This window comes from Nesoenas mayeri, assembly GCF_963082525.1.
Source record: "Nesoenas mayeri genome assembly, chromosome: 1".
Classification (NCBI taxonomy): Eukaryota; Metazoa; Chordata; class Aves; order Columbiformes; family Columbidae; genus Nesoenas; species Nesoenas mayeri.
In genome coordinates this window covers 91,862,834-91,874,304 of record NC_137541.1, presented here as the reverse complement: position 1 = coordinate 91,874,304, position 11,471 = coordinate 91,862,834, and the positions used below count along the sequence as shown (strand labels likewise).

Sequence of the window (11,471 nt, the reverse complement as noted above, 5' to 3'; positions counted from 1 at the left end):
TAAAGCTGGTACAGTATAACAACAGCTATTTTCAAAAAATGAACTATTGATACTTACAAAAACATTTCAGTTTTGAAGTTGCTTTAACAATATTGATACAACTTGTAAACATATTCGCAGAGAACATGGGCTCCAGATTCTAGGGTATTTTTTCCTTTACCAAAAGCACATATTACAAAACCTGTTGAGATTTTTCTTTGTATGTTATGCTTGGAAAAGTTTAACAAGACCACTTTTGTTTACATCCAAATACACCAACAAAATTTGAAACTTGTAACTTTGTGTTGATATATGAAAAATAATAAGAAAAAACACTATTCTGAACAGAACTTTCTGAACTTTCTCTCCAAACAAAGTATATCAAGGGAATAGTATGAACATAGAAGATAAATCTAGCTTAAAGATTTATCACTGATATGAATAAAAGAACATTTTACAGAACTTTGATCTTGATTGTCTCTTTACAGCTCAAAAGAGTGGGGATTTTCTTCCCCATTCTATATAAAAGGGAGGAAAAACATGCTGTTGATTATTTTCCTGGCACATCTTGAATAAAATATCACATTATGGCATGAGACTAATTACACAAATTATATCTGAAAAAGTTAAATTAAGAATTGAATGGTTACTGCATAATCAGTGGGCATGAGTGAGATCTAATGTCATTGTGTTTAGAAATGGCTTCATCCAGATCCAGCTGTCTGTTGTTGACCTTCACCTCCATGCAGCCATTATAAAAAGCAGTTACTAACGTAGCACCCAGAGGAACATCTGCACAGAAACACATTCAATTTATTAGGCCAAAGCATGCAAATTCTTATGTATTTTTGAGATTAGCAAAAACATAGGGAATACTCCATTCCCCATCTATTAGACAGCTATGAGAAAAAAAAAAGAGCAATTTGGCAGGAAACATTTCTTCTCAGTTTTCTTTAAGATTGAGATAAAGTCAGCAAAGCTGAGAAAGGTCAGTAAAATTTGAAATATGCGTTAGAAGTCTATTCCCATCCAGAAACCTAACCACATGAATGTTTTTCATAGTAGCATTTCCTGTATTAACAACAGTGACCCAATAGTTTGTTTCCTGGAGTCCACTGTTCTTGTCCTGATCTCCAAACAGATGTTTATGGGTTTAGAGGTCACAGAAAGAACCATCTTGCTTTTGCCAGAAAGCTACTCAGGATTAAAATCTGCAAGTTCTCAGATAGGGGACCCCTGGGAACTCCACACATTTTACTGCTTCCTTACTGCTTCTTCAAAGTGAATTCTCTGTAAAAGACTCACTTTATCTGTTGCTTATGTAAGTATTGTTTGGATTACGGCAACATCAGATGGCTTGCAGGAAACAATATGTTAAATACAAAATCAAGCAGGCATTGCTCTGAGGTCTTAGGGTACAACTGGATTCTTACAAGGTAGACACAGGCGATCGAAGTACCTTCAGTAAGTAGCATGAGGATGCCTAGGAGCTGATCTCAAAAGCGTAATCTTTTTTTGTTGTTGTTGTTCAGAAGGTAATCATCCTATCCCTCCTAGAAGATAGACTTGATTGTCTGGGGAACAAGCAATGTTGCTTCCTTGTGATTTTGTTTTGCTGTAAGCTGAGGTACTGCACAGTCCTGTAGAATCATGCCCTTCTGCTCTTTTTACCCTAGTGATGATAACACTGCTGTCATAGAACTGTGCAAGTCTCATTTAGTCTGCACTGGTTGTGCTGAGTTAATTATCAAAGCAGCATACTCCTAACATTGCTACTAGTTTGAATAAATATGTATCAAAAATGGGGTCTTCTGGTCTTAATGAAATGCATATTTTTGCTAGGTATCTTTTAAACATACAGTTCTGCACACTCTGGCTCAGCATACCTACCAGTTTTTACTGCTCAGTAATCCCAGAGGCTTTTCAGGAGTGAGAGTGAGTAAATGAATCGGTGTAAGCCAAACTGGTTGTACATGGGGACCTAAAGTAGTTTTCCTACTTCCCTCTTTGGTAACAGAGGCTGTTGTGAAAGAGGCTCCTTTGGATAATGTGGGACTTTTTGTGGCTTTTTTTGAGACCTCTAAGTAGAACTGTTTATGCATACAGAGTTTTTTTTGGTTAATTTACATGTTGAAGATGCCTTTTAAAACAGAGAGATTACACTTACTTTTAAGGAACTTTTAAGGAACTAATATGTGCTTCTTATCTATTTTGGATGCGTGACAGAAGCCAAGGTCTTAGCTCGTAAGATGCCAACTACTCTGGGGCTGGCAATGTACTAGAAAGAATCATTTAAATATTAGAAAGATGAAGAAGTTTAAAAATGACTGGAATCTTAGTTAAGCTACTGTAGCTCGGTTAACCTACTGACTCTTTTATACTACGTAAACATTGGCTTCATCTCTCTTTTAAAAGTGAGCAAAAACACTGATGCTTATCTATTGCACCATTAGTGCATTCTTCTCATTCTGCACATACAGTTTGAATTGAACTCATGTGGTTATCTGGTTTCCGAGATATTGCATATCCATTAAAAAATAAAATTTGAGGAGATATTGTCACATTTGGTGCTAAAATCATGTTACATGCCTGATTACCAGTGTATGAAGACCTGTAGAGAACAAGTAAGTTCCCACATATGGTCGGGGATACTGAAGCATCCACCACTTCAGACAGAGGCTGTAGTACCTGCAGTGCTGCCCTAAATGCCTTGCTTCTATGCTGACAAGCAAGCCCAGAGGATGGAACCATAATTCCATTATCCCTTGTGTAGACTACCTTGGAAGAAATGCCTGAAGAGATCATGTCCAATGGGTACACGGTTCCTCCCCTCTTTCTACTCCTGTGCACCCATGTCTCCTGCAAAAGAAACTCATCGCAGATAAAGACCAGCTCTATCTGGGGCAGTGCTATGACACTGCAGCCTACTTGTAAAATGGATGGCAAGTCAAGACTGTGTTGGTCTAACTCCTAGAATTTCCTTAGAAACTGTGACTTATTCTGCCTAAAATAACTCTGAGGATATGGAGAATCTCCACCAGCAGTAATATAACTATGGTGTCTTTCCTCTAGCGGTTTTCAAGTTTGAGGATTTTAGACTTTGAAAATTCCTCATCTGTGGCAATGCTATTTTTCTTCATGATTCACCCTGAAGTGAAGCTCTTTTATAGATAAGCATGAGTACACTTCCTGTACAAAGTAATGCTTGTACATGTCTTAAGACTGGGGATAAACTTGCAGCCTGATTTACACAAAATATTTGCTGTTTCAACACATTTTCTGTCTCATAAAGATTGCCAATCATCTATTGTCTAGAGTTAGATTGCTGAAACTATAGTCCTGACTTCTCCTTCCGCGCTTCTGACAATTGAAGCACTTGAAGAGAAAACAATCTGTTTTTTTCTGTGCAGTTGTGGGTTTTTTCTAGATTGGGTAAGGCTGAATATAATCAATCTTATCCAAATAATCCAATTAATGAAAAGAAATATGATCTACCTGGCAAGCCGCCCAAATAGGTAACAACATTGGCCATCATTGCTTGATGCAGGACAGACAGTTTCTCTGAATTGCTTCTGTCTGTGTGTGAATCAACAGACAGTTCAAGTTGCTCTTTGGTTACTAGAAGTCCAACCATCACTTTTCTGGGTGTACATAACTTCTTTGATTCCAGATGTGCAACAGTGGTGTTTCCAATGGTCACAATGATTTTCTAAACGGAAGAACGGTAGGTCACAAAAAATGTCACATACAACTTTAATATACAATTACACTTAGTTCTGATGCATTTTATATTTGAAAGTAGAAGAGAAAGAAATGTTAGATGAACATTTTAAAAACTGGTACCTTAAGTTGCAAAAGTTACAAAACTTGATGTATAATCATAATCTTTGGTGATGAATGCCATTCATTTGTATTCTTAAAAGTGAGAATGTTCACTGTAAAAAATCTTTAGCTATGGTTTTGAGGTGAAGTCGTGTTTCTCTTAAAGGCAAAAGGAGTACTGCTACAACTTTAAAGGTAACCAAGTGTTCGCTATAGGTTCTTATTTTAGGCAAAAGCATGGATTAGCCGTTGTGTATAATCATGCTCTACCTTGGGATGCCTGATGTCAACAGATGTAAATGGAAACTTAAGGACAAAAAGATCTGTTTATAAATTGGAACTAACATGATGCCATTACTATAATATCATCATTCTACTTCTGTCATATTCCCCTTTCTGCTTTGTGCATTTGGAAGGAAAGGTTAAAGATGACATGATATAATGGATAGTACCTGACATAAGAGCACTTAGTCACTGCTGTAGCAATCATGAATAGTAATATATTTTTGGAACATCACTGTACGATCTAAGTGCTTTTCAAAATATTAATTCGGCCCCACAGCTCCACTGTAAGTAAGTGTAAGTACCTTTTTTAATTTTGATTTTTCAAAAATGGAAAGTTAAGTGAGACAAAAACAAAAGGTTTCACTTATATGCATATCAGCTGCTATAATAATTGTAAAATCACCTGTGAGTCAGAGGAGTTAGAGTCCACTATGGACAAAGCAAGAGGCACTGTTTCATTAGAAACCAAGGCAAACATAACACCAGTGTCTGTGGATGGGCGAATAGTCATAGTCACATTTATTAACCAGTCTTCAGCACTGTCAAGATTATCTGTTTTAAAAAGAATAATTAGATTAATAAATCCATCTGCTAATTAAACATTTATACAGTGTCAACAATCAGTATTTAATTTGCTCCCACTGTGGAAAAATTAGTATTAATCTCCAGGAAAAAAAAAAAAAAGAGTGAACTTTGGAACTTTTAGAAAGAACTATGAGTTATTTAAAAAAAAAAAGATAAAAACTTTAATCCTGCATCTTCCCTAATCTGTGCCTTCTTGGACATTTTGTTTTGTTTTGCTACATTATCCATTTTAAAGTGGAACAGGTGCCATATTCATTACAGGTCAGTTCAAAATTAAACCCAAAAACCTAATCTACTCATAAATTGCTGCCACTGAGTAGAAGACTGGCAGTTTTCATACACATTTACATTCCAAAGCAGTTCCACTATTAAATGGGAATATGCAGGTGTGTAAATATGCAGATGGTGCAAATATAATTTCACATGATGCATTCACAGTGCAGCTAATATAAAAACTACTACTTAAAGAGATATTTGTCACCTTTTGTATGTTTTCTTCCAGTGTCTCTTGCCCACCCCCCAGTCAAATCTAGTAGTTTACTGATTTCTAGTAGGTTCTTGAGAAAGCAGAAATCCTAGAACATGAGGTAAGGTCGTATTCCTACACAAAGCCAAATGGGCAGGGAATCAGTGGGCGATAATAGCTTGTAGAAAGGCAGCAGTAAGTATGGGCAGCCTCTTGGATTTGGGGGGTGGCAGAGTGAGAACAGAAATGAAAGTGGCTAAAGTCATGGCAGCAGCCCCAAACGCAAGATTCAGGAGGAGTCATGGCAGCATGGTGTTAATGAAAGAATGGGAGGAGAGCTGAGGAGACTTGACGGGCGTAGGAAACTGATATAAGTACGTTGGAAGCACAGAACAAAAAAAGCTGGAGAAATCTTTTGAAGTGGACTAGGGAATTTCAAGAAAAGGCCTGGAAAAGCACAGCAAGCCCTGGGATGAAAAGGACTGGGGATCAGAGCAGGGTTGAAAGGTAGCATAATATTTAGGATAGGGAAGAGTATAATGTCAACAGGCTTTGGGTTGATGCTCAAGAGGTATCTCATTTGGGCTCTCAGGTGTGCACAACAAGATCCTGCTTTGCAATTTTTTATATTGGGGCATGAGGTCAGGCAAGAAAGTTCTGGGTTGAGGAAGGAGCAAGAGATACAACTAAAACCTCTAGATATAATATCCATTTAGAAGCAGAATTGTATACACAAAACAATCCGTGATCCTTTTCTCCACCCCTAACCTTATTTTTCTGCCAATAATATGACAGCTTTCCCCATTGATGAACAGGGGACAGAATTAGATCCTTGGCAAGTGAGTGTGTTCTACAGTGCCCATCTTTTGCAAATAAAGAATATGCTTCCTAACATAAAGCACTTCAGAATCAAACTGATGACCCCAATGAGACTAGAATTCTCATTCAAGCATAATTTCTAATAGAAGTTACAGAAATCATTGCTGGATGTGGTGTATAGCTTAATTTGTGTGTCTCTGTTTTTTTTTTTTGTTGTTTTATTTCTTTCGTTTTAACAATTCATCAGTTCCATCATGAGTCTTGCAAATAACATAGGAATAGACAGCAAAATACTTACTATAGTTTATCTGAAATTCTGCCATTCCAGTGCCAGGGTAGAACGATCCTCTCTCCACTGCTACTAAACAATGTTTGCTCTGTTTTTCTTGAATAACTTCTTTTACACCTGAGTGTCCCTGATTCATCAGGTTCCAGGCACGAATGCACCCATCTAGCCGAGGGTTAATCTGTTGAAGAATTACAGCACTAGAAGTCTGCATTCAAAGGTGTTTTAAAAATTGTAATAATAAAGCATTACTTTACATACTAACTTATTGCTGGATAGCCCATAATATCCTTATCAATGCTATAGGTTACAGCACTGATGCTGGGCAGAAACAAATGGCATGCATTTAGTAGCTCAGCCTTCAAAGGTATTTCTGATTTAATAACATTTCCCATTTTGATGCCAGTGATCTGCACAAAACAGATTACATCAATTTTTAAAGCTCATGCTGTCTTTTTGTTTAGGTCATGACAGCTTTTCTGTAGCTGAAAGACAATGATCACTGCCACTGTTCCTTGTTCAAGGTTTCATCTTCTCCTTGTATCAAAGTATAAAGAAATTTCTGGAATTACTTTCTGTTGGGTAAGGTGATGTTGTATTGCTTCCTATTTTTTCTTTCTGCTTCACTTTTGAGCAAAAATGCACTTAAAAAAAAAGTGCAGACTCTACTGTACAGTTACTTTTTTGCCTCTCTGTTTAGACAGCCATTTAGTTTGAGGGTTCCTAGACGAAAAGCAAATGATTGCAACAACTTGAGCATACCTATCCCCAGTATAAGACAGAGCTGTTGAGGATAGAAGACTGAAAGAATCATGAGCCTTGTCTAGTCTGGGCTATTACAAATGAAAGCTCATTGCGCTGCCTGCATAGTGAATTCCGTACCTATTCAGAGCCTAAGAAAAGCCAGCACCAGAAACATGAATCCCTCTGAAACAGCTCTCGCAGCAGCCATGGTGGTGATTTAGAGAATCTTAAAGCAATATTAAAACAGGCTATGGAATCCTGAAAGATGAGACTGTTAAGTGCAGTGACTTTACAACTGAAACCTAACTGAAGACAGACTACAAAGCTTCATATATGTTTACTTTCAAAATAGTTGTTTAAAAACCTGATCTTCGTTTTCTAAATGGATTCCAGGCCACTCTTCCTCTGTGACTACTAAGTAAACAATATAAAATCAAAAAAGTAATAGAACAGTATGAATCAACATTACTCTTATTATTTTAGTTACCTGTTTAACAAGAGTGTTGCCCACTTTGCGAGGTAATCCAGCAATGTAAACCTTAGTTTCCAAGAAACCCTGTGATTGTTTAAAAAGAGTTCCTGGGCTGTTAATACTCATCACGGCTTCTTTAGCTATTTTTACACTGATGCTGTGTTCCAGTTCTTCAACTGATATCTAGAATTAAATACAAATAATTACATACATACACACAAAAACATGTAGAATATTTTAAATACTAATAACACATACCACTATGAAGCATTTCTAATGTTTCTCTAAACAACCAAATTGTAAAACAGTTTTAATACAGTCAATATTCAAAGCATATTTAAACTTGAATCATGACAACTGTCAACATCCATGGATATCCACAAGAGGATGATCTTCTGTTCCAGCCCTATCCTACCCCTGGGAAAACCCATGCAGCTGATTAGTTTGCTTTATGTGTGATGGAGTTGATTTCTACAACTGCTCTATATCCAATCCATACAGTTCTCCATGTCACTGCAACCTGCTATATGGCACTGAACCTTTAGATGGGATGCAGACAAAACAGGCTCAATGGTTGCTCCAACAATTACTAGGCATAAAAGATTTTTAATCTCAAGGAAGTTGTACTGAACTGAAACAGGAGGTCTAGGCAGAATCCTAGCTTCTCTCATCCCCCTTTAAAAACAACCAAAACCTACCTGGTGTTAATAATTTGGTGTGATTTATAGATGGTGTAAGTGAGCAAGGCCTTTCACCTCAGGTATGCAGATTTGAAGAACAAGATGGATTTCTGGTCTAGCAAATGTAAAACTTGCTTTCTAGACAAACTGTCTAATAACTATGCACTTGAGCATGCAATCACACATTTTAATATTCTGTTGCTTCCTTTTTTTATGATTACAAAGAATAATTCCTATGTTGTCAGCTGGTGGTAATTATCTCTTCCTTCATCGTAATCAGGTACCACAATTTCCCAGATGTAAGGCATTCTTGTGTGTTTCTGGATTGATTTTTAAATCTAGGATTTGAGGGCATCATTTTAAGCCTTTTTAATAGTTGCTTAGTTTCTCCCTGTTCTACTTATCAAGAAAATTTTTCGCACAGTGGGTTAAAGGAACAAAAGGGAAGAGGAAAACCCATCTTACTATATGCCACAGTCCATCATTAATGGCTTTGCCTCCACTGGTGACTTTTGTTCCAAATTCATTCTTGTATTGAATTTCAATCTTCCCATCACGAAGAGCAAGCAAGATCCACGCTGTATTGTCAAAGGATTCTGCATATAGTATAACTCCCTCTGCATCATATGTCCGGAAATCAAATTCTGCCATAAATCTGATTTGGGAAGAAGGAATCTTTATAAGATAGGAAACATGAAATACCATATAGCCTACAATAAGTCATTAATAGGGTAAAAAAAAAAAAAGGTGCATAGATATTAACCTTTTGGTAACTCTGGATCTGAGCTGTTGTGATATTTGCATACAGTTAGTCAGAAGGAGAATCTAATATAAGTCTTGTTCATCTGAATCCAGTGAAAAGTTTTGAGATCAATGCCTTGAGCTGGGATTTGAAACAGCCTTGGTTCAGTTCCCAAATATATGATGACCTTTACATGTGAGGGATATCATACCCCCTTGAGTAAGAAGATAGATGTAATATTCCTCTTGCATTTCATGGAGATATAATGCAGAAAAAATACATGATCTATGATGTGCTTAAATACAAAAGGGTTGCCAACTGTTGTCCTACAACAACTATAACCTAGCAATTTACTTTGGTTACTGCTGCCTGTTATATATCATTCTCTAATCTGAGGATTTGTTGTTTGGATCTTGGCAGTTGGTTGAATGTGTATATGTAGCAAGATTATGGTTTGCATTATAATACCTGTATGGTGGAAGAGAGAGTATAAGTATAGCGAAAAACAGTCCTTGTCTCCTAGAACATTTGGACTAGATAAAATAGATTAAGGATGAAAGGACAAAACAAAGCATTTGGAAGTCAGAATTTGCTGAAGACAACAAAAGAAAAAGGGAGCTGTAATTAAGAACTTGGGTCACTTTCACTCTCAGCCTTGTTCTTTGTCCACTAGATGTCATTGTCTCTCATGTAGACCCACAAAAAACTCATACTGTATTTCCACAAAGACTATTAAGACAGCTTCAAACATTTATCATCTTAGAAAGGTCTTCCAGGAGAGCATTAATGTAATGCCTGGTCAACTTAGAATAGCAGTAGAGGAAAAAGTTCTCAATATTTATGTCCTTCTGTAAGGTTCAGAGGCTCTGGGGATCACCAGCTCAAGAGCTGCTGCTGCTTTTACCCTCAAACTGCTTGGTCAGTAAGTCAAGGAACACTGCAATTTCAGCTGCTGCAGTGAAAAGATCAAAGATTAATAAAGGGGTCACTACCATTAGCAACTGTTCTTACAGCTGTGAAGAAAATCATACAGACAGCACTCTAGACAAGGTAGTGTCCTTGAAACACCCTGTGAAATGAAGCACAGAGGTGGGGGGAAGCATTAGCCTGGTTTCATTTCTCAGTAGTATGTGTGTAGTATGTCACAGCTTCTACCCAGAAGTGAAACAGCAGCAATATCCAAACGAACGCCACTCCCATTTATAACTGAAAGCTGTACAGTAATTATTTTCCTATAACATCTGAATTTTATGTTGAGAATTCTAAATGCCCTCCTGCATCTGTATCACTGATGCCCACCATACCCAGCCCCTGCTCTTTCCTTCAGGGGAAGAGTAAGTTTCTATCTTGAGAAAACACCAAGCTTTTTGCTCTCTCGTTCACAAACCAAGGGGACCTACTGCCTATTAAACTTACAGCCCTCAGCCCTTCTCCTTTTTTTGCCCACTCAAGTCCAGATCTCTTTGAACTCTTTCTCCCAGTCTGTACTCCTCTCCCTACAACAGGACTGGTAACCAGAACTGTAATGGCTGGAAGACTCCAACTCTTGTTATTCATAGATATGATCACATCTGAATACCAACTGAGCATGTCTTGTCCTAGCTGTGCACTGTTTCCTGGCTGGTATGTGGCTGCTACTGTCTCTTACCTGCTTCTGAGGTATCTGGAAGAAACTTGCTGACCTTGAGTTTTGCTATGTGAGAGAGCTGCTGTCTATACTGATGAGGTGGCTCAAGGACACGGTACAACTAATAAGAGATGCTGCAAACTGACTCTAGACACATTGCTCTTGCCTGTCCACTTTCAAATAACTCCAGATTCCTCTAAGTGCTGGTACATGCAGGAACCCAAGTTAATTCATTCTCCATATAAAGGTATCTTAACCAGTGGGGAGATGGTGATATAATTTATGCATGCAATGTACTCTTTCTAAACCCTCAGGAAACTAATGAAAACAAATGTCCATAATTTCAATGCATACTTTTATCAATAGCAAATTCTTACCTCGTGATATTTGGCAATTTAAACTTTAAGTACAGAACGGGAATTCCTATAAATTGCTCTGCCAGGTAAAGCAGTTCATAATTCTTTTCAAGGTTCAGTGGGATACATGCAGTAACAGACTGAAAATGGTAGAGAATAAAAAAAAGCTGTTAATGCATCATGATAGTTCATAAAGTAACTCCTATTGTTGGCTGCTAGCCTGTCTTTTCTCTTTTTAAAGCAATGTCTTACCTCTGTGTATTTTGTTTTGTTTTTTAAACTTGAATACCTATGTAAAAATGAGGGTCTGTGTTTTTTTGCTTGAAATGTCCTTTTATTTAAGCTGTTGGAGGATAATTCAGGTTGAAACACAGTTCTGGTGGATTGTAACTAATATTTAAATATTTAGTATTTGAATCAAGAATTAAAATCTTCCATCAGGTACCTTCCTTTCACCAGGGACCTGTGACACCCACCTGCTGGGGTCCTGACAGGCTCCATTATTAAAGTTATATGGAATCTAAATATGATTGGGTATTTGAAGGGAACGGGGCCAGAACTGTGTCTTGAGAAGATTTAATAAAAAATAATAATTTAAAAATCACTTT

The 11,471-nt window shown here is 37.3% G+C and overlaps 1 protein-coding gene across 1 annotated transcript in view; it reads right to left on the bottom strand.

The window, feature by feature from the left end:
* Positions 1-625: 625 nt before the first annotated feature.
* PROS1 (protein S) overlaps positions 626-11,471 on the bottom strand; it is a gene marked incomplete at both ends in the record, with an annotated part of 29,527 nt that continues 18,681 nt past the window's right edge. Inside the window, 7 exons of the mRNA XM_080363417.1 lie at positions 626-771; positions 3,475-3,688; positions 4,490-4,638; positions 6,255-6,423; positions 7,474-7,641; positions 8,604-8,793; positions 10,885-11,003. Of these exons, the coding sequence (XP_080219543.1) occupies positions 626-771; positions 3,475-3,688; positions 4,490-4,638; positions 6,255-6,423; positions 7,474-7,641; positions 8,604-8,793; positions 10,885-11,003 (1,155 nt within the window). The remainder of the gene's footprint in view (positions 772-3,474; positions 3,689-4,489; positions 4,639-6,254; positions 6,424-7,473; positions 7,642-8,603; positions 8,794-10,884; positions 11,004-11,471) is intronic.